The sequence below is a fragment of the Phaeodactylum tricornutum genome, chromosome 5 (assembly GCF_000150955.2).
Source record: "Phaeodactylum tricornutum CCAP 1055/1 chromosome 5, whole genome shotgun sequence".
In the NCBI taxonomy this organism is placed as follows: domain Eukaryota; phylum Bacillariophyta; class Bacillariophyceae; order Surirellales; family Neidiaceae; genus Phaeodactylum; species Phaeodactylum tricornutum.
In genome coordinates this window covers 318,031-344,611 of record NC_011673.1, presented here as the reverse complement: position 1 = coordinate 344,611, position 26,581 = coordinate 318,031, and the positions used below count along the sequence as shown (strand labels likewise).

The 26,581-nt window shown below is 48.5% G+C and overlaps 14 protein-coding genes across 14 annotated transcripts; 7 read left to right on the top strand and 7 right to left on the bottom strand.

The window, feature by feature from the left end:
• Window positions 1-125: 125 nt before the first annotated feature.
• On the top strand, window positions 126-2,210 carry PHATRDRAFT_44825 (predicted protein; the record flags this gene model as incomplete). The annotated part of the gene is made up of 1 exon (XM_002178946.1): window positions 126-2,210. The coding sequence occupies one exon, from the start codon at window positions 126-128 to the stop codon at window positions 2,184-2,186; it is 2,061 nt and encodes a 686-aa protein (XP_002178982.1). The 3' UTR covers window positions 2,187-2,210.
• EB1 (predicted protein) lies at window positions 2,195-3,097 on the bottom strand (the record flags this gene model as incomplete). The annotated part of the gene is made up of 2 exons (XM_002178719.1): window positions 2,195-2,484; window positions 2,593-3,097. 2 exons carry the CDS (start codon window positions 3,095-3,097, stop codon window positions 2,219-2,221), a joined length of 771 nt encoding a protein of 256 aa, XP_002178755.1. The 3' UTR covers window positions 2,195-2,218.
• A 495-nt stretch (window positions 3,098-3,592) lies between these two features.
• PHATRDRAFT_44823 (predicted protein) lies at window positions 3,593-5,382 on the bottom strand. Its single transcript, XM_002178718.1, has one exon. The coding sequence runs from the start codon at window positions 5,157-5,159 to the stop codon at window positions 3,738-3,740; it is 1,422 nt and encodes a 473-aa protein (XP_002178754.1). The 5' UTR covers window positions 5,160-5,382; the 3' UTR covers window positions 3,593-3,737.
• Window positions 5,383-5,703: 321 nt separating this feature from the next.
• PHATRDRAFT_44822 (predicted protein) lies at window positions 5,704-6,906 on the bottom strand (the record flags this gene model as incomplete). The annotated part of the gene is made up of 1 exon (XM_002178717.1): window positions 5,704-6,906. The coding sequence occupies one exon, from the start codon at window positions 6,904-6,906 to the stop codon at window positions 5,704-5,706; it is 1,203 nt and encodes a 400-aa protein (XP_002178753.1).
• A 1,030-nt stretch (window positions 6,907-7,936) lies between these two features.
• PHATRDRAFT_34343 (predicted protein) lies at window positions 7,937-9,328 on the top strand (the record flags this gene model as incomplete). Its single annotated transcript, XM_002178945.1, has 1 exon — window positions 7,937-9,328. The coding sequence occupies one exon, from the start codon at window positions 7,937-7,939 to the stop codon at window positions 9,326-9,328; it is 1,392 nt and encodes a 463-aa protein (XP_002178981.1).
• A 408-nt stretch (window positions 9,329-9,736) lies between these two features.
• PHATRDRAFT_44821 (predicted protein) lies at window positions 9,737-11,228 on the top strand. The gene is made up of 2 exons (XM_002178944.1): window positions 9,737-9,949; window positions 10,042-11,228. Exons 1-2 carry the CDS (start codon window positions 9,763-9,765, stop codon window positions 11,100-11,102), a joined length of 1,248 nt encoding a protein of 415 aa, XP_002178980.1. The 5' UTR covers window positions 9,737-9,762; the 3' UTR covers window positions 11,103-11,228.
• Window positions 11,200-11,916, bottom strand: PHATRDRAFT_44820 (predicted protein; the record flags this gene model as incomplete). The annotated part of the gene is made up of 2 exons (XM_002178716.1): window positions 11,200-11,611; window positions 11,685-11,916. 2 exons carry the CDS (start codon window positions 11,914-11,916, stop codon window positions 11,358-11,360), a joined length of 486 nt encoding a protein of 161 aa, XP_002178752.1. The 3' UTR covers window positions 11,200-11,357.
• Window positions 11,917-12,300: 384 nt separating this feature from the next.
• On the top strand, window positions 12,301-13,498 carry PHATRDRAFT_34340 (predicted protein; the record flags this gene model as incomplete). Its single annotated transcript, XM_002178943.1, has 2 exons — window positions 12,301-12,868; window positions 13,044-13,498. Coding segments are annotated over 2 exons (1,023 nt in total), but the record flags the coding sequence as incomplete, so codon positions are not given.
• A 118-nt stretch (window positions 13,499-13,616) lies between these two features.
• On the bottom strand, window positions 13,617-14,699 carry PHATRDRAFT_41875 (predicted protein; the record flags this gene model as incomplete). The annotated part of the gene is made up of 3 exons (XM_002178715.1): window positions 13,617-13,944; window positions 14,044-14,047; window positions 14,123-14,699. 3 exons carry the CDS (start codon window positions 14,697-14,699, stop codon window positions 13,617-13,619), a joined length of 909 nt encoding a protein of 302 aa, XP_002178751.1.
• A 661-nt stretch (window positions 14,700-15,360) lies between these two features.
• Window positions 15,361-18,516, top strand: PHATRDRAFT_44818 (predicted protein; the record flags this gene model as incomplete). Its single annotated transcript, XM_002178942.1, has 5 exons — window positions 15,361-16,628; window positions 16,697-16,954; window positions 17,509-17,659; window positions 17,748-17,853; window positions 17,983-18,516. The coding sequence occupies exons 1-5, from the start codon at window positions 15,389-15,391 to the stop codon at window positions 18,514-18,516; spliced, it is 2,289 nt and encodes a 762-aa protein (XP_002178978.1). The 5' UTR covers window positions 15,361-15,388.
• A 180-nt stretch (window positions 18,517-18,696) lies between these two features.
• On the bottom strand, window positions 18,697-19,494 carry PHATRDRAFT_34337 (predicted protein; the record flags this gene model as incomplete). The annotated part of the gene is made up of 1 exon (XM_002178714.1): window positions 18,697-19,494. The coding sequence occupies one exon, from the start codon at window positions 19,492-19,494 to the stop codon at window positions 18,697-18,699; it is 798 nt and encodes a 265-aa protein (XP_002178750.1).
• A 785-nt stretch (window positions 19,495-20,279) lies between these two features.
• Window positions 20,280-20,936, top strand: PHATRDRAFT_11131 (predicted protein; the record flags this gene model as incomplete). Its single annotated transcript, XM_002178941.1, has 2 exons — window positions 20,280-20,554; window positions 20,588-20,936. Coding segments are annotated over 2 exons (624 nt in total), but the record flags the coding sequence as incomplete, so codon positions are not given.
• A 485-nt stretch (window positions 20,937-21,421) lies between these two features.
• Window positions 21,422-23,030, bottom strand: PHATRDRAFT_19333 (predicted protein; the record flags this gene model as incomplete). The annotated part of the gene is made up of 5 exons (XM_002178713.1): window positions 21,422-21,751; window positions 21,849-21,929; window positions 21,960-22,088; window positions 22,236-22,453; window positions 22,556-23,030. Coding segments are annotated over 5 exons (1,233 nt in total), but the record flags the coding sequence as incomplete, so codon positions are not given.
• A 702-nt stretch (window positions 23,031-23,732) lies between these two features.
• PHATRDRAFT_44816 (predicted protein) lies at window positions 23,733-25,258 on the top strand (the record flags this gene model as incomplete). Its single annotated transcript, XM_002178940.1, has 2 exons — window positions 23,733-24,757; window positions 24,901-25,258. The coding sequence occupies 2 exons, from the start codon at window positions 23,733-23,735 to the stop codon at window positions 25,058-25,060; spliced, it is 1,185 nt and encodes a 394-aa protein (XP_002178976.1). The 3' UTR covers window positions 25,061-25,258.
• Between the last annotated feature and the right edge of the window lie 1,323 nt (window positions 25,259-26,581).

The window sequence follows — 26,581 nt, the reverse complement described above, 5'->3', positions numbered from 1 at the left end:
TTCTTGTTTTTCCCTATTCACACACACCGTGATCGTGTCGTCCCATTCACAATCACAGTCAGAAACACGCTCCTACCTAAAAATATCACTCATACTGTGGCGACTGACGGCGAGCGGGACATGCGATGAATGCCTTAAACGAGTTCGAAGCATGTCGTGCCGAGCGAGAAGCACAAATCGCTTGTATTCATCGATTGCGGGAGTGTGCAGCGCAGAGTTTGAGACGCGTGGTCGAAGTCAGCGATCGACAGGTCATCCGCTCCCTGTATCGCGAGGAAGTCGACGCCTTGCAGCATCATTGTGGCTGTCACTGCAGTGACTGGACACAAACGCGCCTCGTGTTGTCAAAGGATGAACGCAGCGTCGATCAATCGGTACGGCTTCGTCGAGAAGTATCCAAAACCGCGTTTGATGGAATGGTGGTTCTGATCCTCGATAGACCTTCGTTGCGACCTACTACCAGTGACTACGCTAAGCTTCCTTTGGGTATTCATAACAATGCTCTTGTCTCTAACTCCATCTTATCACTCGGAGCTCGAGTATACGGCAATGGACTGGTTTGTGATACCTTTGTGGGGTCTGGAGCCATACTTTTGCGATGCGGATCGATTTCTTGCAAAACGAGCAGAAATTATCAAGACTTGACAGTGACTGTCGGACCGGAGAGTGGTGGGGGAAGGAAGATACGGCTGCTATGCGAAGCCACAATGATAGAAGTTGGGCATCAATTGAAGCATCCCAGCGCTGACCTACGCGACACTGTCAGCGACTCGCCAGATAAGATCGGCTTTCGATTTAACGTTGTGTCTTCGGAATGCATTGTTCGAGAAACGCCGACTATCGATGGTATATATCTGTATCCTGCAGCCCGGCTGGATGCAGCTACAAATGTCAGTAATGCAGTTTTGTTTAGTGGAGCATCCATTTGCAACGCTTCCGCCGTGAGCGATTGCATTCTACAGTGGGACTGCACGGTCACAGATCATTCGATTGTTACCTCCACCTTCTTGATGGAACAGGTGGTTGCTGGGCCAAAAGCTATAGTTGCGAGTAGCGTTATGGGCCCAGATGTGCATGTATCTGCTGGGGAAGTTCACGCCTCTGTTCTAGGCCCCAACACGAACGCACATCATCAGTCTTTGTTAATTTCCGTGCTATGGCCACTGGGACGGGGCAACGTAGGCTATGGTGCAAACGTTGGCTCGAATCATACGGGCCGTATCCCTGATCAAGAAACGGTTGCCGGTGAAGGAGTATTCTGGGGCCTTTCGACTGTTATCACATTCCCTGTTGATTTGTCGTTTGCTCCCTACTCGATAATTGCCGCTGGTACCACGCTTGGTCCTCAGCGAGTATGCATGCCTTTCTCCTTGATCGCCTCCAATCCGTATGGTGGACCAAACAATATAATTCCAGGATGGGTATTGAAAAGCTCACCTTATGCTATTATGAGATCCGAAAAAAAGTTTTCCATCCGACGGAAAGCCAAACGACATAGTTATTACACTGGTTGGAAAATCATTCGACCAGAACTTATCGACTTATGCCTTTCGGCTCGATCTATGCTGCGATATGGTCTCGATGCGCAGAGCTCGAACCAGTCAGAGAAGTCTATTTCAGGAATAGGTGATAGCAAATTGAATGAGAAAAGTCGACTCTCTGGGATTAAAGCCTACACCGAATGTATTCACCGATTCATATTATCTGGACTTGTGTCATTTCTTTTCGATGCAACCTCAGATGGTGCACCTGTTGTGGAAACCGTTGTGAGTATGGCTGGTGAAGTCATGGCAGGTTCGCGAAAAAGTTCACTGGATAAGAGTATTGGAGATGTCCCAAGATGGGGAGAATTTCCCTGGGAAACGGACGTATCTTCCCTTTGGAAATATCAACGGGCATTGCTACTCAACGAATTTCCATTCAGCACGACTGTCCCCGAATCTTGGATCCGAGACCGTGTCGAAGCATTCCTGCTACTTGAGCAACAGCACGCCACCGCAGTATTTCAGTGCAAGAATCGAGATGATGTGCGTGGTCTGCAGATAATTCCGGGCTATGAAACATCACATGATGCAGCCGAGAAGGATTCTATTGTGGCTGACGTTCGAGAGGACTTGGTGCTAACGGAAGCGAACGTGGCATCTCTTTTGGAAAGACTGGACGAACAGCAGCGTAGTAAACTATAAAGCAACATAATCAACAGCATAATCATATACGTTTAGGCCTCATCTGCCGGCTCGTTCTCTACAGCTTCCACAACATCGCCTTGGTCATTGACGGTCAGGTTATCTTCGGCTGTAGCATAGAGAATCTTAAAAACATCGTCAACCAAATTGTTCTGATCACCGTCGTCAACTTTTTCCTGGTAGACCTGGAACATTATCTCGACATCTCTCAATTTTCTGAAATAAAAGTCCCTCTCTTTCTCGATATCAATCACAGCCTGCTCAAGTTCCAACGTTTTCAAAGAAAGCTCATCATTGACTCTGATCAAGGCCGCATCAGAGGCCGCTCGTTTTGCTGCTTTATCTTTATCTTCGGATTTGGAATTCCCAGCAGCACGTTCACGGAGTGGACGTGTATTCCGAGCACTTGCCATGTTTTCGCCTGCTGCTTCTGAAACTCGCGCAATCGCTGGTTTTGTGGATGCCATGATAGGATGCGAACGGGTTGAAGACTTTGACCCCATCTGGGCATTGTACTGTTGTCCACCTTTACCCCTAGCTCGCACCGCGAATGGATCGTAGTCTTTTCGGACAACGCCCGACTGATCATAAAAAGCTTTGAGCCACTGGCAAAATTCAAGATTGTCCTGGTACTTGGCACGGATCAATTTGTTGACATCAACATGTCTCTGCACTTCGTGTTTTGTAAAGGCAGCTTGCAACAGCTTGTAATTCTGCACGAATTCGTAGTCTGATCTGGCTTCCCAGTTTACTTTAGACATGGGGATAGTTTTAGGGAATATGAGGTCAGCAATTTGACAGGCGATAGCTCCCGAAGCCGTTTGCTCAATTTTGCTGAGATTCAAATCCAGCAAATCGTTAAAGAAATCCAATAACTCTTTGCGACCGACAAAGTACGCCCCATCCATCATGCCTAGAAGAAGCACTTTATTGTAAGCTCGAGTTCTTTTCAAAGTTGGCCATGAATGAGTATCTTACCGATGACAGCATCTGCTGAAACTCTGGACATAATTCTGACACAGGGAAAAAAATAAAGAGGTGATGGAATAAACACTCCCACGAAACAGTTACTGCAAGTTACATTCACAGTCAAGCATTCGATGGTTTGTCATTGTGGAGATCTGCTAGATTGACGTTGTGTGCCTGACAACCGAGTACTGGAAGTTGGTTTTTGAATCATAGAGCCGTTACATTGCCTCTGTGACCTGCTATTGAAGTCTCACCTAATGTCCTCTCTATAATATTCAAAAAACAAGTTTGTCTTTCGTCTGTGCCTCGCTCGTTCCAACGCCCGTCAACATTTCCTATATTTTATAGGCACTGTACCATACTGCAATATGGCTCCGAGGGTACACAAGCGTATGTTGAGAGAATGACAGCGATCTTCTAGAGTAAAGAGACCAAAAGAGGTATTGTTGGAAATTTTTTGATGATGGTATTGTCACACTGATTGTCCTACAAAACGATCATTTTTTTGCAAAATAAGTGCTTTACAGGAGGTTGCACCACTCACAGTTAGAACATAACAGATGCTGTAAACTACTCCGACACTCAAGCCGATGGAGAAAGTAACGGTGATATCAAACTATGATCAACAGCCGCGGGTGCCGTCGCCTCCCCATTTTCGATCAAAAATCTTAAGCGAGCCATGCTACTCAAAACTTGATCAATGTAGTCGTCAGTCGAAGGCAAGAAGAACGTTTGCATCCAGTCGAACGCGCGACCAATGCAGTCACCATGCTCTTTTCGACCCAGTTGGACCTCATCAGCAATGCGAATCTTTTGTGGTCCCGTTTCAGTCACTTTTATTTTGTGACAGACTTCGGTATTGCCTGGGAATGGTCCAATCGTTAGGCTCACTTGTCCACGCTGACGTTCAACAAACATAGTGATTGTGCCATATACAGGGAACCCCATCATCGCTGAAAGAATCCGGCCGGCTCGAAAAACTACACTCGTATTGGCAGGTGCGACCAGCTGCGTGGCGGTGGCGTCAATCCATTCACCCTCGTATGCGCGATTCCTCGAACTCGGACCACCCCCTTCACGGTACAAAGCATTCTTTGCCCCTTCACTACTACTTGTAATAATAAGATCACGTATTGGATCACACCACAACTGTAGCATATCGGGATTCCCGATTACGTCTAGCACTTCGCGAAAACCAGAAGGCACTGCAAAGTCAATATGCACCACAAAGGACTTATCTCCAGTCACAGAAGCTGTCGCTCCAGCCAACGAGGCCAGACGTCGTTCTTCCGAGAGAACTCTCGCCGTGGGAACTAAACTTCCGGCGGCCCCGAAAATAAACGGATTGCGTATGGGTATCCAATGATTTTGTCGCGTGCGCGTCGTCAGGTGAGGCGTCAGGTTTGGGTTGTGTAGGTCAGGAAAAGAGCAAATCATACTATTACCCTTTGTACTGGCCACAGTTGTGTCGTCTTCCGGAAAAGCCTGGAGCCGTAAATTAGCCCTATTGTGGATCGGAATTCGATCATCTGCGTGATCCCAGAGGCTGGATAAAGTTGGAGACTGACCATCCATTTCATGCCGGTCGTTAGACTGGTGTTGTTGAACATATGCTTTTCTTTGCTGTGAGGCGCCAAGCTGCAAAGATGCGTTTGGATCAATCATTGATGCCGCGTCCTCTACTAAGTTAAAGTCAGGTTGTATCAAAGAATGTTGATGGTACTCAGCGGATGATGTCGCGAGGCTTTGGTCATCGGTGCGCACGCTGGTAATTGAGGTAGCTAAGTGCGGAGTGACCCTTTCGGAAGACTCTTGGGACACTTCGCCGTGTCGCTTCTGCACTACAGATGGGATATGAGGTAAAAATTCGCTACTGCAATCGAGGTGCAAAGGTTGATGTTCAGTGATCGCGAAGGGTAAATCTTCGTTGTGACGCACATCTTCATCGTGTTGGTGATCCTGTGTATAAGAACAACCATATTGCTTCTGTATTTCTTCGGCCATCGCGATTAACGGGACTTTACGGAATTTTTCTGTCGACAAGAGCTATCACTGTTTCCCTGAGATGCTTTTCAATCGGAGAACTTCGAGTTCAATGGCATCGGAATACCTATACCAAGCGTTCGCGCACTTTCAGACTTGGCACTGGTAATATCGACGCGCAACAGACCAACGCGGACTGGAACTCTCCTACCCCGAGACGGACACAAAAACGAGAACACGAGGGTTTCCCCTCATTTGTTTAGTCTGGGTTTTTTTTTCGCCGAAATGTTCACCTCGCAACTAACTAGATCGCCAAATTTAAGAAAAAGGGAATAGGGTTCAGGTACAGAACTTTTTTGGAACTTTCATTTCGGCGAACGTGAAAAATTTGGTAATGTTAGGTTCTCGTTATTGCCGTTGACAAACACAGAGTTTTCTGCCGCTAACAAAGGGTTTGCGGCAGGAGGATACCCGGCAGTGCATACAGTAGCAGCTTGTGAATGGCAACAGTCAGAAAACTGATCGCACCAATTTGCATTATCGTAGTGTAAGTCAACACCACTTTTCAAGTCCTTGCCTTGGAGCTAGTCAAAATCGGGTTACTTGATACAAAGGAAGGTCGTCCTTCTTTGTTGTACAGCAACAAGGCGTCGTCAATCTTCAGCACCGAATTTTGCTCTTGTAGGCAAGATGCCGATCCACATGCTAATCCAAATGCAAATGCAGCAAGCATGACACGACTGGTTGGGCTTTCGTTGCCAGCGAGCGCATAGTGAACGTCGGTGTGAACACAGGGAGGTGCGTCCTTCTCAGCAGTCAGCGACTTCCACGCCGCTAATGTGCCTGCCGCTACCGCATCGCCGGCACCAATTGGATATAGTGTCAAGCTAAGATTCCGTGGCGACTTGTCCATAAGATTGGTAACGGGGAGTTCGAATAAACGGAATTCGGCTTCTTCGGCCACCGGCATAACGGCCATATATCCCGGGTGAGCGCCATCTGTAATGGCAATTGCAGAAAGAGCTCGAGCTGCAGCAGGGTGAGCGATTTCTAGAAAATTTAAAACCGCTCGCACGAGCTCGTCCGGTAGAACTCCTCCTGCTTCGTTATTCGACTTCTTCACGTTTGCCAATTTGCAGAGTTCGGAGGCATTCAATTTTAAAATTGTAGGACCGTGGTTAGGTGTAGCGGCTATCCGCTGAAGCAATGGCTCTAACCCATTCATGGAATCAATCAAACATAGGGTGGAGGGGGTAGCGACCTTTTCGTAAATTTTGGCGTATGTGTCTTCATCGCAACCAGGAGGCATGCTTCCCATTATACAGAGCGCAGATGCCTCCAAATTTTCTAATTTCTTCATAAGCTCATTCATTTCATCCACCTGAATCATTCCGCTAGGTTCCACCAACTCAGTTGTTGTACCCGACGCCACAATGCTGGTGCAGGTTCGCATGCCACTATCTTGTCGCACCGTTAGCTTCATGGCGTCGTTGCCCAACAAATCCGAAAGCATTTTGTGCACCGTATCTCCCTCAGCTCCCATACCGATAAATTGTGCCACCTGTAAATTGGCATCGTATTGCAAACAACTCAGCGTGATGGCGACATCTTGCCCTTTGCCACCGACACCACTTTGAACTTCCGCGGCACGAAGGACGTTCCCAGGAATGAGTTCTGTGGAACGAGGCAGCACGAAGCGTTTTTGTAGAGCTCCGTTCAAGCCGACAATCACGGAAGATCCCGTCATAACAAGAGAGGGAAGGTGCATGGGAGACTTTGCTAATGGGGCGTCCGAGTGGCAATTTTTGGAAACGATTTGGAGTCGAGGCGAATGAAAATAACACCATTCAAATTCTCGTCCACGCGTGTTTGTAGATTGTTACAAAGACTAACAGTAACTGTGATTTGATATGGAATCCTATACGAAAGGAATGTAAATAAAATCTTGCCTTTTCAATATTGGATATATCTAACCCTGTATTAACTGCTTTTCTACAGGGTTCACGGATGTGGATGAGCAGGCCGGTATAAATTCGATGTTTACCGTTATTTGCGGTGTTTTTTCAAAATTAAACGCGGATATTTGCGAAACCCTAGAACAACCCTAAATCTTCCTTGCTTTGCTACGTATTTTTTTAGTTTTCACAGGGTTAAGGTTACTCAAATCAGAAATGAGAGCTAGAAGAGTTTTTCAATTGATACGTCAAAATTGACTGTGATCGTGATTTTACGTAGAAATAGTACAAATTCCACGTGCACCGCAAATATCGCAAGTAGCTTATTTGCGGTGCTTCCGAAATCTTATTTGCGGTTATTTGCAGTGTTTGGGCCCAAAACACCGAATTTTAACCGGCCTGTTGATGAGGGAAAGGCTTCTGTAGTTTTCCCGCCACTTTGGCAGGATCACTCGAAAACCGACGCCAGACAAACGCAACTGCGTCGGTCTTTCTCGAACCTGGAGAAAATCTCCCCTTCGCGATCGGATGTAGCTCGTCGTAGGACAGATCCTTCGTTATGTCAAATACAGGAGGGATGAGGAGAGGGTAATGTGTCTGTGAGTCATCGCCGTCATCGGCCATCAAATCATAGCAATTCCTTTGATTCGTCGGATCGTCGTCGCGGGACGTCGATTGACAGCACGATCGTCGATGTGCCTCCTTCTTTCGAGAAGAATCTGCTCAGAGCCACCAATAAGTTGCTTTGTTCCCCTGTCAGAACTGTAGCTAGTATAGCACCGTAGACTAGTACTTTGAGACAGATTGGGAAGGCGAAACATTGTCCCCCGCACAAAAAGAACGATGACGGCCTTGATTGTAACTATGGTCGGGGGGCTTCTGATGGTCGGTAGTAGTTCATCCGTAAACAGACCAGTGGAGGCCTTTCAAAACCAAAGAATCTTCCGGACTACTTCGGTGACACGATCTCAGCGACAGGGGGGACTGCCTCTGCGCATGACATTTCTTTCTATGCCCCCCTCGCAATTGTCCAGCTCTTCGGGAGAGTTTTCCTATCAGGATGAATCCCAATCAACAGATGATGATTCCCAACTTCTGGGGTATTTGCCGGACAACGGCTCTAGCTTACCTCCACTCACCAAATCTCTGGTTCGAAAAGCAACCGAAAACTATATTTACGGAACTATTCGGAGACCGATCACTTTCGATCAGCTCATCTCGGCAATCGAGGAAGAGTACAGGTGCACTGATGTTCCTCTGCGAGTCGGTTCTGCCTTCTTCGATGTCTCTTCATCCGGTGAAGAAGTAGATGAGTCGATCGCTGAAGTGCTCTCCATGGCCGCTCTTCACCGAATCCCTAAAGAAATTACCCTGGAACTCGTAGCAGAGTCATTAGCGGATGCTTCAACGTCGTGGGTGGAAAGTATATCCATATTTGCACAAAATGGCTGGGACGCGGTATCGTTCCCTAAGGGGTTGGCATTGAGGCCGAAACGAAAGTATGCGACTGACCTGACGAATAGTCCCAAAACGCTTTTTGGGTGGCGGCAACAAAAGGCGTTGGTTGAGGCCGCCAGAAGAGCCGTCTCACATGCGAGCGTTGCAACAGCACCTAAAAGGAGGCTGAAGAGCCGTGACGAATTTCTTAGCTTCATGGCCACACAACTTTCTGCTACTGCGAATCCTTCGAAGAAAGTTACCAAAGAAGATTTGCTGTTCTTCCCCCGCAGTATTCCAATGCAAAAGATCTCCTTCTCTCAAATAGCGAAAAAGCTAAAAAGAACCGCCGACAGACAATACGCCATGTTGAAAGCACAAGGGCGAGCTGGCTTCCTGGCCTATGCCTACTTCAATTTTGTGTTTTACACAGCAGGCATTCTGTGGCAATGGCGGAGAGTGGCTCCCGCTGATCCGTTTTCAAACTCTTCAGTCATGGTCATTTGTTTACGTAAATTTGGACGTGTGTTTGGATCTCTGTATATACTATCGAGCATTCTTAAGCTGCCCAAGCTGTTCTCCGCCGTGGCCATGGCACCCGCCGCGAAATTGACGCTGGAACGTGCGAAGAAGAAGTTAAACGTTGGAGATAATTACGCTTCTGCTTTGATTGTTGGATTGCTGGCCATTTTGTGGTCTGGCATTGTGGCGGTTCCTTTCTTTACCGAGTACGCGCGGCTGCGGCGGTTCCTTTACCTGGATAGAGTGGTGCAAGGCTATGTGTTCCAGCCAGTCTAGCAAATAAGAGCTCTAACTGTCCGTTGTACAGTATTACTTGCGCAATCCTGGTTCTTGTTCTGCGACGAAGATGTTGGGCCGGCGCCTTTCAGTGGTTTGAATTTGCCGCTGAAAGCTAATAGGTAGCTGTGATTGGCTATTTTCTAGTATTTCTCGGGCGCCAAATCTCTACTCCATGATTCACATGAAATCCGATCCGTTTCTCCACATAAATCTAGCTATCCCATCCAGGTTTTTGATTTGACCTATTTTCCGTCTGTCTACTAAATATTCTTGTCTCTCATTCTCGACTTAGTGCTCGTCTCGCTCTCTCAAAACAAACATCAATTTTCAAGACCCACAAGCTTCTCATGTCCTAGCTGTGAGCGGCATTGCAAATTCCTCTTCAGCTTACACAATCGATTGAAACAAGTCCAACGCTTGCATTAGGTAACATGAAATTTTCCATCGCTCTCGTCCTCCTATTTTGTGGAGAAGCAGCAGCCAGTGGACGGCATCGTAAAGCCTGCGGAGAATCCTCAGGTTGCAACTATGTTGTCGTACCGCACGAAGCTGGGGAAGCGCCTGGTAACGAGGACTTTGCTCGGCTCTTGCTGGAGGCCCACGATGGCCGTAGAACAGGTGCGTTCGCTAAATTGTTGACCATTGGAGAGTGGGCGATTCCGTGATGCACGGTCCAATCTTATATCGCTGTTTGTCATCCTTACGTTCAGAGGATGTAATGAGCATTGTCACAACGCTCAACCCCTCCGATTCTGGAGTACTATCCCCGTCTGCTTCACCGCCTAGTTCCGGTGGCGGAGTTCCTTCTCCTACGGCTACCTCCGGAAATGGCGACGCATCTCCAGACAGTGATGGCTCGAATTCCGAAATGTCATCGCCGCCGGATGGCTCTGGACCCGGTTCTTGCCAAACGGACGAAGGATTTTTTGGTTCGATGGAGGGAAATCAGGTGACCGTTACTTTCGGGTACGAACTGGAAACGGACGCGACCTTGACATCCGAGACATTGGTGACCGACGCTCTTCCTCCTCTGGAAAATTCCTTCAATGACTATCTTTTGCCAACGTTGTTTCCATCGGATTGTGCTCAAGGAACTCGCCAGCGCAAGCTACAAGGTGTGCATCGCCGACTCCGACTTATGGGGATCAGTGTCCGCCCCGACGATACGCCTTTGGAAGATGTTGTATGCGCTGGCCAAAGCGACCCCGGTAATAGCTGTGTCGTGATCCGCGGTCAAATATCCTTGTTTATTGATGAATCCACTAGACGTCTGCAAGAAGAGAGTGCCCTCGTTCAAAGGACCATCCAAGTGGGGATGTCCACCGGAGCTTTTGACGACGCCCACCCTGGAATTGTTCGAGTCTCGTATGTTGATCTTGAAGGCTCGGGATCTGGCGTCTCGCCTCCAGTCAATGAAGGTGACAGGGACGCCCCCCAAGACAGCAGTAGTAGTAGCAATGGTTTGCTGATTGGTCTCATGATCGCCGGAGCTGGAACACTTTTTATTGTCCTTGGGGCGATCATGTACCGCCGTAAGAAGTCAAAAGACATTGATGATTCCGATCCAGCATCGACCATTGGACCCGAAACGACATTGGGACACGATACGGTAGCCGACGAAACCGATGAAGGTCCAGAAGCTGGTAAAAGCTCCCCTCAGAGAGCCAGGGCTTCTTCAGGCGAATACTCGGCGTTGACAGCTCCCTTTCCGTCTACAGGATCGGTAACTACAGTTGATTCGAATTTTGTGAAGCGATTCGAACATGTGTAGACGTGAAAAAAAGATCATTCCTTTGCAGAGCGGGTTTCATAAACACTACGAGTGCCCTCGATCTATTCATATTCGTCGAAGTAACTAGAATGGCGTTCATATTATAGTACTGTGTGTTACCAAAGTTTTTAACTCCCTACTGCGGGAATAAAAAGTGCTTTTTCCATTCCTGTTTAACTGTGAAGAAGTACACTGCATACTAAACAGTTGATCTTAGGAAAACATAGTAATTTTATATGCTCATGAAACATGGATCTAAACTGCGGATCCTCCGTCAGCAGCTTGCGATGCACTGGCAGCCACAGCGGATCTCCGCGAAAGATATGCTGCTCCTATCACCAGAATGGCTCCACCAACTGCGATTGCGGATACCGTTCCTGCTCCAATACCGCCGCTGTTTGGCCCGGCATCATTTGTTTCATTTCCACCATCCTCGGGATCTGTAATACCAGGAATGACAATTGTTGGACTAGATGTCGGGGATACCGTAGGAAATAGCGTCGGAACCACTTGAGAAAAGCAATAGGGTATGAGTAGGAAGCATGGTCGTCAACAGAGATTTACTTCAAGCGGTATTCTTACAGGAAATCATATTGCTTTCAACATCTTTTTCATTAGGAGGGCTCCAGTGACGCTGAAGGTTGCGGGTCCTTTCAAGCTTGAAAGAAGCTACCTCTGCTGAAGTAGTCGTGGTACATACAATAATTAATGCAAGCATTTGATAAGGTTTCATTTTGTTGATAGTTGTGGTGGGCTTACGTGATTTTTTAGCACTCGAAAAAGTGGAGAGAATTGCACGGAGAGCAACGGCCATGTCCTCTGCACGGTTTTGTGGGAAAGGGTCATGTCGGTCGTGCTTGCACGCCAGTAGAAGGATACTTTATATTTGTATACATGTATTTGGTAATTCATTGCTCCTCTTCAAAACAATTGCAACGTGCGTGATATCGGGTTGGAATTCAAATAGACAAATTTCCATCCGTATGTCCTCATGTTCGAATTGATAGACATAAAATACCTATTGCGTTTCAACTTCCTGGAAATTTCGAGCGCGGTGGTCGTCTCCTGTCGACGAAAACAGTCCTTCACGACGAATTTGGCTAACTTTTGTTACGGCAAACGGTAATCAGTGATGGGGCGAAATACCGGAAGGAATGACCGTAGCTGAAATGCAAGTCATATACGTGCATATATGACCATGAGAAGCATCGGATTAGTAATTTGGATTGCGTCAAGCGCAGCTTTTGTCAGCGCCAGCGTTGAAGTCGCGACCGATGGGTATGGTCGGCGCTTGATAGAGGTTGAGAGTATGCGCAAAGCACGTCATGAGCACTCTCCTCTGGATAAGACAGCTGACAAGGCGTATTCTCAGAAGAAGTTCTCAGCACTGACACAGTCTCTATGTCGTGCTGAAGCAGACGGTTTCTTCGGTGCCACCTTTGGCGAGCCACTGGTATTTCAGTACGGATTCGAAATGGAAACGTCTAAATACGCACAACTAAATGTCATATTTGATGCTGTGTCAGAGCATGTGATGGATTCCGTCCTTTCCAGCGCATTTCCAGAGACATGCAGAACTGAAGGCAGGAATTTGTCCCCATTTGCTGGCAGAAATGGCAGGGTCACAGGTTTTTATTTCGACCAACAAGTTCTTCCCATCAGCAGTGGTAAGCAAGAAGGGGAATGCCTGTGGTTTGTGCAGCCTTCGCCGACACCTTCCCTCAAATGTCCTCCTCGATCCTGCTTTGTTTCATTCGACGATAGAGGTATGCGAGCCGACCATCTATTTCGATAACAAATGCTCCTTTTACGAGAGTCATATTTCGTTATACGGTCTCAGAGTGCAAAAGGATATGGTTGATACCATTTTAAAAGATTTGGTTGGATCAATCAACAGTGCTCTTGTACTTGTTGCGCAGGCTGGAGCTATTCGGATAACAGCTACGGATTCAATGATAAAGCAGGTGTCCGGTCCCACTGCAGTCGATACAAGCACTCAAGATGAAATGGGATTTTCGGAACTGGCGCCATCGGCCAAAACAGGGGTAGTCATATCAACAGCTGCCTTGATGGCAGGACTACTATTTCTCTTTCTGTTAGCGCGTGCGGACCAGCGGCAATGCCAGAGAGAAGTGCCCAGTAAGGGAGCAGTCAATCGCCCCTACATCTTGTCTCACTTATACAGCAGTTCCCGTTGGTTTTCGAGAAGCAGTACTCAAAGCGACAGGACCGAATGTATGCTGTCGAATGATGAGAATACATATTTGGAGGCTGTCGCCAACGCCGGGCTTGGGTCGACTTGCAATGGGAATTCCTATCGAGATTTATTGACACCTCCCGTGGAATATATCGAGGCTCCCCGCCTTGTCTGCACACCAGGGCAGTACACTGATGATGTAAGTACCATTCATGGAGAGAGTTTCTAGTACAGATAAAAATTTAGCGCAACGGGTAGTAATGCTTTCTTTCCAACTGTGCGTCTATAGAATGAGAATAGCTGAAGACCAGGGGTGCCTACAAATGCTTTTTTTGGAATTGATTCATGTCGGCATTTTTTGCTTGACGTTCAGCCTCTTGCTCTATAAAAGCGTTCAACAAAGCACTTTGGAAAACACCACCGCTGCTGGCAAGTACACCATGCACAGAGTCACTCATTTTAGCACCCAATGAAAAGTCTATAACCTTACCTTTTGTATCCGTTATGCTCCCGCCAGCTTCTTCAACAACAACCTTTCCAGCCGCATGGTCCCAGATCCACTCCACGTAGCCAGGTGCTGGCAACCGCGCATAGTATTCGGCTCCCGCTCGTGCTATTATGCCATACTTTGCTTGTGAATCAATTCTCCGGGCTTTAACTATACTCCCGTCGTCGTCAAGACCTTCTTCACCGTGAAGAACTTTTGCCATGACAGCACAACACTGCCCCAATGCATCGCTAAACTTTTCTACACCAATACAAAAGCGAGCTTCCGATGTAGCCATGGTGGAGCCGTCATTTGGCGTCACATGCAGTCTGATACTAGAGCTACTTTTTGGTAAAATTGGGAGCTGAAAAGATCCCCCATCCTTGCTGGCGACGAAAATACACCCTCGTGTTTGTTGGTTGTTTTCGAGGTTTTCATCTTTCTGCCAAACATATGAAAAGTCCTTGGGATCGGACGGCAAGTTAGGGCAGCCTAAAATACCAATAGTCGGGGTTCCACTTTCTAAGAGAGCCAGCGCAACTGCATATTGCCCGCCGTCTCTCCGGCCGCGAAGGAAACCTTTGGTTCCGTCGATTGGATCAAGGCACCATACGCGACTTGGCCTACTGGATCCATCCCAATGCTCATACTCTTTCCCGAGATCGATACTTTCCTTCAAGGCATCCATGTCTCCCAATTGAGATGCTTTCAACACTTGATTGGCCAAACCGGCTTCATCTGCAAGGGCTGCGCTGGATTCCTCGGCGATGAACGAATCGTCGGGAAAGGCGTCCTTCAGATGGCGCAGAATCATTGCTTGTGCCGCAAAATCAGCCACTGTGACGGGCGACGCATCTTGCTTGTTGATGACTCCTATGCCGTCACTCGACTCCGGTTGTAGAGCTTGGGTCATGGTAGCTGCTTTACGAACCGCTTCCAAACCAACAAGAACATCTTTGCGGCGTGGAAAATCGGCCGGTAATTCGTCGTAGTCAACCATTTGCGTCGTCATCAGTGACGGTCGCGTCGCTGCGCAGCGTGAAGCCAGTTTGGTTATCGTTGGAGTATAGAATGCCAATACGGGTTCACTTAAAAAGGAGCCGAGCAGTACTGGTAGAACCATTCGCAGCCTAAATTTCTTGCCACCGTAGAACCCCATAATCCTCAGTGAACGCTAATATGCGAGGCTTGTATTGCGCGATTCTCTGATGTTAGGGTGGGATGGAGTGAGCTTCTGTCTTCGGCTTCAAGTCATTTCTTACTCATTTCGAGTTCGCCCTCATGCATTTGTTTCTTTGGTTTCGTCTGTGCCGCTTCTCGTTATCCCGATTTCGACAAGTGTTTTCGTCCGTACGTCGAGCTCAGCCTACCACAGCAGTGTGATCGAGTTCATAGCACTAGCTCGGCGACGACGACAGACGGAGGTGGTAGGTGTTACCGGTCGATACCTTTCTATCAGTGGCCGTCTGGCCGTCGCAAGCTAAAAGGGAAGAACGACCATGATATCGTGCCGCTGTGTGAAACTCTACTGTAAAATTCGATCAAACCTGCGTTTTACTTCGCACTGCCCGTCTCGAGTTCTTCTTGCTTGGTGGGTTAACAATGACCGTATTGGAACGCTGGCGTCGTCGAAAAGATCAGAGGAAAACATCACTTGGACGTCAGCCGTCGTTGCGTAAAGGCCGCAACGGCTGGCCGCTTTTGAAGCGTAAAGAAGCCAGTTTTAGATTGACGGACTTCCGTGTGCGCAACCCAATTGAACGTCACCTGCAACAAGAATCAATGGGGCGTTTCAATGTGGAAGCACTCGTTTTGCGAGCAATCAAAGTGGAGGTGATTGATTTACTTCGGGATGCGGGTGGATCTTGTACCGTGCTGGCCATGGCGAACGCCGTTTCGGGAAGTCCGCGAGTCCAGGAATGCGTGGGGGATGCAGCAGATTCCGAGAACGATGCTTGGGGATTGGCATTTTTGGACCTGATACCGGGACGAGCCGCGCGAAAGAAAAGCAACGCACGGTTGGCAAAGCGCTACGAGTTTATCAATGCCTTGCACAAATTAGAGGCTTCGCCGAGTTCCAGTGAAGCACGCATTTCAAGCTGGGAAGAGGCTTTGGAAAGACTGCGAACGGTCTTAAATACTCAATTTGCGGAGGCAGATGGAAGTGATGGCTTGTCGATTCCCGACGATCTATTAGAAGAGAGTATTGTCGACAAATACTTGCTCCGCGCGCAAGCTATTAAACTGCAGCAAATAGAGGAGCTAGAGCATTCCCAAAACCAGTGGTTACAAATTTCAAATGCTGCCCTTTCACAGCGAATATCACAAGTCGACGCCAATCAGTTGGATGAAGCGGACCGATTAATGAGAGCTCGCTTGGACGCCGAGTATGAAAAGCGGGAGAAACGTCTACAAAGTACGTCTCTGGCAGAATTGGAGGCCAAGCTTATTCAAGAAGAGAGAAATCGTGAAGCGAGAGAACGAGCATTATCTCTGATGCGACCTTTGGAGGATGCGGAACTTAAAATTGTACATGAGGCGATGAGTCATGTCGGGAATCCGAACGAAATAGTTGCCCAAGCGGGCGTCGACTCGGTTCAAAGGGAATCGTTTCAACGACTTGCACCGGCACAATGGCTCAATGACGAGGTCATTCATTACTTTTATGTCATGCTAGCCAACCGGGACGAGGAATTATGCAAGGCAGATCCCAACCGCAAGCGATGTCATTTCTTCAAGTCGTTTTTCATCACGAAGCTTTTAGACGAGGAACATTCCAATCCATCACTCCGCGGTAAATACAACTACAACAACGTGAAACGATGGTCCAAAAAGGTTCCAGGTACGTTATCAGAGAAAAGGGCCTTCTGTTTTGTTGTCTCTATGTTCTTACAAGGTATCGACTGCCAGGCAAGGACATCTTCAATCTTGACAAAATCTTCTTTCCCATCAATGTCAGTCGGATGCACTGGGTATGCGCAGTTGTCTTTATGCAACAAAAGAAGGTTCAGTTCTATGACTCCATGGGGGATGGTGGTATGTATCATTTAAAGGCAATTTTTCGCTACATCCAAGACGAGCATCAAGCTAAGGAAGGTGCTCCGTTACCGGACGCCGATGCGTGGACACTTGTGCCGTGCTTATCGGATACACCACGTCAAAAAAACGGTACGTAGGAAGTATACGATGCGAGAACGGTTGGCTGAACGAGAACTTTGTTTACCATTGTTTTTGACGAACCAGGTTACGACTGCGGAGTGTTTGCGTGTATGTTTGCCGACTTTTTATCTAAAGATTGCCCTTTGGTGTTCGATCAAAGTATGGTCAACCAATGCAGAAATCGTATCGCACTCGCTCTCTTGAACGGCAAAGCTATCCTGTAAATGTACGATATATTCTTTCACTAACATTTGACATAGTATCAGATAGATTACTGTCTTGCGATATTCTCGAGAAAGATGGAATCACTGGGCAGAAATGTTTCAGGCTCCTCTGTCAATTAGTTGGCACTGACGCAATCAAGGAATTTCCAGTAGTGACAGCGCGTAGAGCCGTTCGTGGGGATAAAGCGTCGCGCTTCGAGAGGTTTAACGATCTTACTTATATGGTAAATAGCAGACGGAGATGCCACTATGAGTGTTTTTATCAATTTCTATGACCAGGACCAATCAAAGGAGCGTTTTTCTTTTGATATTTCCCATGCGGACATCGAAGTTGCCAAGTGATTGTTACTGTTGGTAAATTGGGCACGCCGCGTCGCTTTCCATTGGCACACGGACACGCCCGACAAGATGGCACGGCGAACCGCACCGTCCGTGAATGCGGTAGTTCACTGTCACCTCTTCTCGCTTATTTCTGGAAAGTTCTCGCTCGGTACGTTCCGTCGTCACAAAAACATACACGGCCGCTTACGGTTGGTTTCATTGCAAGGGGAAACAAACCTTGACACATCACTCCAAAGAAGTTCTTTGACCACATACACTTTTCATTTGCTTATTAAGATGGTTTCTACTCGACGTTCCCAGCCCGTCAAGGGACCCGCGTACACTAACTGTGACAAGGATGAGGTAAGCTTCAGCATCGGGATCCTGCGGTCGTGTTGTTATGCCGCCTCTGTGCGAGCGTCTCCGACAGCTCCCGATAGTACTTGAATACAATTCCTGTTGCTCACATACTATATCCGCGATTCACATTAGCTTGCACGATCCCAGGGAACCGAGGTTGATACGTTCCCCAGCACAACTGTACGAAAGTCTGACCAGTCCCCCGGAACGGCGGACTCGACGATGCACTGGACAGGCGCCTTCCACGATGACACCGCGATTATCGCGAAACACGAGTTGGGACCGGATGTTGAGGACAGCGTCGTTGTCTCTCCAATGGAAAGCGATAGTAGTACCACCACCGCCGTTCACACCAACACGAAGAAGAAAGTCAAGGCCGCGGCGCGCAAGGCATCGGCGGCGACCGTCAAGCACGTCGCCACCACGACGATGTGTGCTCCAGCGAGTCCGCCTGGGACCACCAATCAGACCAGAGCCGTCACCCGCAGTAAAGGAGGCAGCGTGGATCTATTCAAGGGTATTGAAAGTGTTCCCGTGGTAAAAAAGCCTTCTCCGAAAAAGCGAGGCGACGAGGGGGGTAACATGCAGAAAATCAAACTTCTCACGGGGACCCTGTACCTGTACCGGGGGCGGTATCCACGAGCCGAATTTGTGCGCACCAAGTGAGCCAGCTTTGAGACCTTTCATGACCTCTAGAGAACTTCAAATTTTGGATAGCGTATAAACAGGACAAACCATGGGATCAATTATAGTTTAGATGCTGATCATAGGGTAGTAGAGGTATTAAACGGATCAATTTACGGCACAAAAAATGCGAACCGCCGTGCCAAGTTCTCGTTCACTTCCCTACCAGAGCATGTCGTCGACATCGGAGTACGGCATGAGAATTTGCATTGTGCCACTTACAATGGCGAGATCCGGAAGCAATTTCAGTACGGGAGTGGTGGTAGACTCGGATTCCCGGGACGACCGTAGTTTGGTTAGTAAGGTAGCAAAGATGGTCTCTACGGTTGGTACCGCCTTTTCTCCCGTCACGAGCTGTTCTCCCTGCATTTGGACCAATGGATGTTTCAAACACATCATATCACCACCAATCCATTCAACAGCAGCAACGCTCTGTTTCTTGATCATGTTGGTACGATCAAACGGCAAAATGGTGAGCTGGACCACGCGATATCCACCAGCCGTGCACTGCAGACATTCGTCAATGTCTTGTTGGACCGCCAACAATCCCCAAGGCTTGATCGCACCATTGGGGAAAAAGTACCCCTGAATCCAGTCGGGGTTACTGTCGTGGAGTAGGAAGATAGCCTTCCCTACGTAGCGCCTATGCGATGCCGACGGAGTGCCTTGGTCGTGAGCGTTGTTTTCTGGTTCCCCTTGTTGTTCTCGTCGGAGCCGTATTACGTGACGACAGGAAGCGTCGTCACAGCAGTATTCGTCTAGATCGGCAGCATTTTCTTGACTCGATGAGGCATTCACTGGAAGCTTGCGTTTGCGCTGGACACGGGTCCATTCCAGAGGAAGCGGGCTTGGTGTAGGTTTCCGCTGGGAATGAGGACCGGCGCCAGGCTTTGGCAGGGCGTCCGCTAAAGGTGACTGTTCCGATGCATCCGTGACCGACGACAGCTGGGAATGCTTCATGGTACTTTCTAGAAATTCCGGTATGCGTCACCAGCAGTCACGTCCTCCGGGATCTCTCCATCGTCGACTCGCGTGGAACGAACCGACGGAATCGATCGACCAGCCGAACCAACCAGAACGACGCCGTCGTGGTTTTACAGTTGAACTGTTCACTGTAACAGGAGTCGTGAAACATCGTGAACCAACGTTCAAGCCGCGCAGACGTATCGGAAGGGGCATATGTTTTGTATTGATACTCCGCGTATACGAAGACGTCGTCTCGAGGAAACGGAACGAAGACAGACAGAAAGTCGAGCGGACGGGACTTGTTGACTCACCCCATGTCGTCACCGTCCGTGAGGATTGCTCCCAACCGACGTGCTCCAACGCCGTGCCATCCATACAGCGCTCCTAACAGAAACGTTATATACCGGTACGTCCTACTCGACACTTGACAAGGCACCGACGATACGATACGACACACTCACAACAGTTGCGGACGACCAAAACTAAAGCGTTGGCAATCTACGTGTCGAGACGAGGACAATGGTCCCGCGTACGGCCTGGCTATTTTCTACGGCTCTTACGGTCGGAACAATGCTTTCCGGTTTGCGCAATCGGCAAGTGATGTCTTTTGCCGGGGCATCTTTGTCGGCACGGGTCGAAAGGGGCGTATCCTCGCCCTCGCTTCAATCCCGACTATCCCCAGGACTCTCCGTCGTGTCGTCGTTCGATTTGTCGGATCGGTCCGTATTAGCAAAGAGTGGTTTATTAACGATGTCGAGACCGATGGCGTGGTGTTGGATCCTCTGATTGTCTGTGGACCGTCCGGGGTCGGCAAGGGTACAATCATTCAGCGATTCATGGAGCAACGGGGTGGCGACCAATTCTTTGCGTTCACGACGTCACACACCACAAGAGCTCCCCGGGAAGGTGAAGTCGATGGGGTTCACTATCACTTTGTCTCGAGCGAACGAATGCACGAATTTCTGGCGCAAGACTACTTTGTCGAATCCGCACACGTACACGGAAACTACTACGGCACATCTTGGCAATCCCTGCGAGACGTTCAGCAAGCATCGTCACGGCATCCAGATACCAACACCAGTACCAGTATTAATACCAATACCGACACCTCTCGTTCTATGAAACGACCCTTGATGGATATCGACGTACAGGGTGTGCAAAACATCAAGATTCTCGAGAAGAAGCCTCCTCTAGGGATACTACTGCGCCCCCAGTATATTTTCATTGCGCCACCTTCAATTGCGGAGTTGCAGGTAAGACTCGTGGGTAGGGGTAGCGAAAGTCCCGAAACAATTCAAAAGAGAGTAGGAAATGCCGCCAAGGAAGTCGAATACGGCCGGCGGTTGGGAAATTTCGACAAGATTGTGACCAACGATGATCTCGATCGGGCCGTGGAAGACTTTGACACAGCGGTGCGAGATCTGTATGGTCTGTAAAATAATTTGGAAACTGTGTATTTTTATAGACGTCCAAATAGTCCTTTACCTTAGCTACTACTCAACAATATTGGTTGAATACGTTTCTTTTTTCGGATCGGTGGTTCGTGTACCACGTTGGCTTCTTCGGCATTCAGCGATAATTTGTCCACAGCGTGCTCCACCGTTTCGGTCGCGGCACGTTTGGCAGGTAGGCACGTCGCGTTCATTTCCCCATTGACACGATGCGTTTCACCGGGGTTCGCTATCAGCGTCGGAGTTATGCGAGTCTTGGCCCTCTTGGCCGGCGGCGCCACGACGTAAGTTTGACCAGGTTCACAGGGCGGCAACTGTTGCGTAGTCCTACACGGTGACGGTCGGTGATTCGTCATGGACATGGGTGCTGCAACGAGTTCTTCCGGTTGTAGTTTGAGAGCCATCGTGGCATCTGTGGAACTGGTTGAGGTTGTGGGCAGGGCGAGCGATGGGGTGGGGGTATACACAACTCCCAGCTCTCCCAGAGCAAACTGCAAAACTGAAACATAGCCATCCGTTGAGGAAACTATGAGGACGTGTCCGTCATCCGACCAAGTAGCGTCGGACAGGTTGGCGTAATGCAAACCTTTCACAACGGAGAGTGGGGTATCATGATACGTATCATAGATAAGCACCGTGTTCCACGTCAGCACGGCAAAGATAGATCGGTAGGGCAAGCCCGACGTAGATGGCTTGTTACATGTCGACATGCCGGCTTGGTTTTCTTTACAGTCTTCGTTGTAGGTCGCGCCCGAAGGAAGTTGAAAGAGAACCGGATTTGGCCGTACCGCAACAGAAGGCTGTAGAGACAGAGTGGGGGAATACACGGAACGTAGGGTAAGTCAACTTGATCAATTGCGCGTGTTAAAACCAGCTTTCTTCCGATCACATTCGTACCGTTTCGAGTCCGGCCAAAACTTTGTACGGCTCGTCCAGTTTGTGCCTGGCGTACAGATATGTAGCGTACACGGGCTCGCTCTTATTCGGATTGTTCTGTTCATTTTCGACTGCCTGCGGTGGATGGTACAAGGCCGCCGGTGTCACCAAAAAGGCACCGTCCGTCGTCCATGATAAGCGTCGGAAGAAGCTTTGTAATGTAGGTTCGTCGGCAAACAAGTGTTGCTTCACGACGATGGTCTTGGTTGGAGTTACCGGAGATGCGGTTACAGGACCAGCACCATTGGTTTCGGCTGTGGTGGTACAGTTCTGAGGGACGCGGCGATACTTGAGTTGTTTGGATTTGGTCATGACATCCAGTTTGGCGTGAAGCAATGCGCGTCCAACATTCCGCGACTGCTCGACGGGCGGCACCACGCTACTACTGTGTACATTAACCGGACGCAGCACCTGCTTGTTCTTTTTCAGCGGCGACTTTCGCGTCCACACCCGTACAGTCCGATCGCTGGACATGCTAGCGAGGTACACACCGAGAGGGTCGTAAGCGACACCCTGCACAAAGTGAGTGTGATCAATTCCGTTGCGGTAGACAATCTTCCAACTGGCTTGCGCGGTGCTGGACAAAGTTCTCGCGGGAGAAGCGTTGAGGTCGCTATCCTGCTCCGTGAAGGTCGCTTCGTCAAGTACGTAGTTGGCGTCTTCCACACAAAAAACGGAGTGGTCAATACTACCAGCAAGGAATCGCTTGGAATCAGCACTCCAGGAAACGTCGGCAATGCCTTCTCCCGTCCGAGTCACAATTTGCATATGCAAATCGGCTTCACGCGCAATACTGGACCAAAAGTGGCGACCGTTGCCATTCCCACGTTTCGCTACCGGAACACTCCATACAATGATGGTTCCTGTGTCGCCGGCGGTTGCCAAATGCAGTCCGTCCGGACTGAATTTCACAACATTGACGGGTCCCTCGTGACGTGACAGACTGCATATATAATGAATGCTTGTACTAGGTTCCAGTTGTCGGTGTTCGAAAATAGGAGTTTCCGGAGTCTCGGTGTTTCGGAGCTCCTCCTCGTCCGCAAAAGAAACTCTCCAAAGGTTAATATCGTTGTCGTTTCCCGCCGTAGCCAAGACGTGGCAGGATTGCGAGACATTATTGTCCACAAAGCCCGAGGCAACCATGTCCACGGACATTAGAGCCGCATTGATGCCCTTGTCGGCCTCCGGGATCCACAAGATTTGCGGCGTTTCGACCTTCATTTTGGCTATTGTCAAGTAGCAAGCAGGTACTGAAATCAGTATCAAACTGCCAGGACTTTAAAAGATCCGGAACAGCGTAGACAAAAACTGTGTGCGTTTAGGATCACTTTTAAAGAGGTGTTCGATAGCACACACCGCGGCGGAACCTTTGCGATGCAATCAAGACTTTTTTCTGGCGCTAACCGTAATCGCCGTCGATTGAGGTTCAATCGATGCTGTAGGAGAGGTGAGGTAGAAGGATTGAATGACAGTGCTGTCGGAGAGTAGGCAGGCGAAGCTTGGGTACAACTTGTTTCAGACCGGAACAGCGGTTCGATGGAATTACGGGTGCACCGCATCTCTTAGGGTCTCGACATTTCCGCATTCCCAAGGCGCTATCGATCGAGTCGGAAGCGGTTTTGGATCGTCTATCTGAACTCCGGGTTTGGAGGCACGCCGGCCTACAAAGTTGGTATAGATAGTATTGGATGGCGCCCAATTTAAACTTGCGTCGTTGCTACCTACCCAGCGCCAAAGCCGGCCTTCTCCTTGCTAACACTCAGTAGACAAGGTATCCGGACGAGCAAACGAAAGCGAATCACGGACAGACTGAACAAAAGTTCACAGTGTATGATGGAAACGAAAATGTCCCAGATCCCAGATCCAAGATACGTTACACATTCTGCATTCTTCGAAGAGATTATTGTAAACAAAGGATCCCGTATTATTGACATCTCTTCTTTTCTACAACCGACAGTGCTTCCGCTTGCTTCAACAGAGAAGGACCATAACTTTTTGCTTGAAAGTCCAACAGCCACCTATCGCATTTCCTTCGTTTCCTCGTCCATGCGGACTCGGTGTATCCGGGCGCATTCCACGTTTCGACAACTCGCCTTCGCCAGCACCTGCACAACGACGACCATCGTCTGGTGGACTGTTTTCTCTACAATACCATTCTTGAGATCTGCTGCGGTCGCATCTTTTGTGTATCCTAGATTGACGCTGACTTCCTTGTCGTTGGAAAGCGGATATCGCCCTTTCTTTGGGCGGGCTATCAAAGCCATCCGAAGCACCACGAGAAGCGTCTCGAGTGCTACCACGGAAATGAGCATGAACTCGGCCAAGATGGACGCGCCAGCGTCACACCGTAACAAGCAAGTGATTTGGGATGTCCTGAAATGCAAAGTCTTTGATGCTGTTGTGTCGTGTTCGTCACAATCAACCATATTTTCCATTCTGGAAATAGCCGCCGGTTCGGGAATTCACACTAGCTTCTTTGCATCTCAACTGGACTTGTATCTTTTGGATCAATCCTCTTCACAGTCATGTTCCTGGTATCCAAGCGATCCTTCCGCGTCCGCTCGTGCGTCGATACAAGCATATGTCGACGACGAAGTTGCCGGTCGAACATCACGGGTGACTGTACATTCCCCTTTAGAGTTAACTCTACACGAGTCTGGTGTAAATCCTTTGGAAACGAGGAGCCTTCTTGATGATATTAGTCAAGAACGAACATTGCGCCTCATTTTATGCATCAATATGGTGCACATTTCACCCTGGTCGGCCACGGTTGGTCTCTTCCAACAAGCCGGAATCCGTTTGGCCCCCGAAGGGATACTCTTCTTGTATGGACCTTTTCGTGTGCGCGGAACTTGTGTTGAGTCAAATTTGTACGTCCAATGTCGGTGCATATATAGACCCTTGCACGCCCACAAACATGTAATCGAACGACACTTGCACGAGTCGGTCAAAGTATGATTGCACCCAATGTCAATGCGTTCTCACTTTTAGTGTGTCATTCCTTTCTTCTTAGAAAATTTGAAGAGTGGCTAAAAGCAATGGACCCCAATTACGGTGTACGCAACCTAGAGGACGCGGTTGCATTGGCCACGGCTAATGGCCTCGAGCTCGTGGAGACTATTGAAATGCCCGCTAACAATCTGAGTGTCGTCTTTCGGAAAGCACTACCTTGAAAGTGTGTGATATGATGCAACTGAGCGTAGATCTTCAAAGGATGCCTGCAAAGCCATGCATTAACTCATCATGATTACGATACCGAGCGAAGTAAAAAATCGACAAAGTTTTTTCATAGGCTTTGTCGAGACCAACGCCCCCCGAGTCTTAGCTCATAGCCGACCAGGTAGATTGATGTTTATAGATCCTTGCGAAGTAGTGTTAGCGTAAACAATATAAAAAACTAAAATTGGAAAAGGTTGAACTGCGCTTACAGACTACACCAAGTGCACTGATGAGCTGCACCACGATGCACCTTCTCTTACGTCAGTTACTATTTGCGCATGTACAATACATTCCCGAAGTAAGCTATGGAAAGCACGAGAAGAGCAATTCTTTATATCTGTAAGCTGTTGTAGTACATAACTTAGTTGATCCTGGTCAATAGCCAACGTCGAGAAGCGAATTGGAAACGAAAAATGGATTTCTGTAGTGTCGCGAGGGCCCAAAGTTGTGCATTCCAATGCACGCCGATGGCTTCAAACAATGAGTGCTCACTTTTTAGGCAACAGAAAGAATGGCCCAGCAGAGGATAACTTTCACGATCAACAGCTCGGGACAAAACTAATGCACAAATACCACAACATTCGAGGCCTTATTTCGAGGCCGCGCTTGCCTTGCCGAAAAGCGAGACTATGTTTGTACTATACGAACGAATCCAAATTCTATATAACAAGAGTCGAATCCGGTCGCCTTCCTTCTTCGAGAGTAACAAAATACAGTCTCAGCTGCTCGCCCATTTGTGACAAACTGGAGCTATCGAAAGAAGCTGTTCGGGATGCGAGCCTTTTGTCCGGTCTTATGCTTGCGGGGTGGCGACGACACCCTGACTCAAGAGAACATTCAACATCTAGCTTCAGCATAGATCGCCACTTTCGTCGACTCATCAGGAAATTCTGTGCAACCATCGAAAACACTTGGATGCACTCTGTCGTCGTAAACGATTCCGCAATGCGTTGTAACATTCTTAGCTTGCGGAATATTTCATGAAACCCGTAAAGGGACTGGACAGGGATCAGCAGCAATTTTACATGGCATTACAGCAGCCAAATTGGAGTAAAACGAGGAATCGGAGAGACCTGGGCCGTTTAAAACGAGCTCATTTTTAATAATGTTCATCAAAGATAAGCAATCAAGATAAGGCTTGATGGCATGGATGCGGGCAATGCTGATCCTAAAAGATGGACGTCCAATGAAACACCGCTCAAACATGCTAATCATGCCTACAAGTGATCTTAGACAACGAATGCATTTACTGGTCTTACATCGGATCCAAATATCAGGCTTGGTCGAAGTGATGCTGGATAGGCGCGACCGTCATAGGACCAAAGAAGTCAGAAAAAAGTTTTCGAAAACGCTCATAGTGAAGTCAAAAACTCACGTGATTGGTTTCCTCTCTTGTTTCTGATATTTACACTCCTTATTCCATTCTTTGATCTTAGCTCAACGCTAGTTCGAGTACCCATCCCATAGAATCCTTC

Excerpts from the sequence above, each read along its gene's own strand:
- PHATRDRAFT_44823 (XM_002178718.1), bottom strand. The coding sequence starts at position 5,159 with ATGGCCGAAGAAATACAGAAGCAATATGGTTGTTCTTATACACAGGAT.
- PHATRDRAFT_44821 (XM_002178944.1), top strand. The coding sequence starts at position 9,763 with ATGAAATTTTCCATCGCTCTCGTCCTCCTATTTTGTGGAGAAGCAGCA. Across the intron at positions 9,950-10,041 it reads CCACGATGGCCGTAGAACAG|AGGATGTAATGAGCATTGTC; the intron begins GTGCGTTCGCTA and ends CCTTACGTTCAG.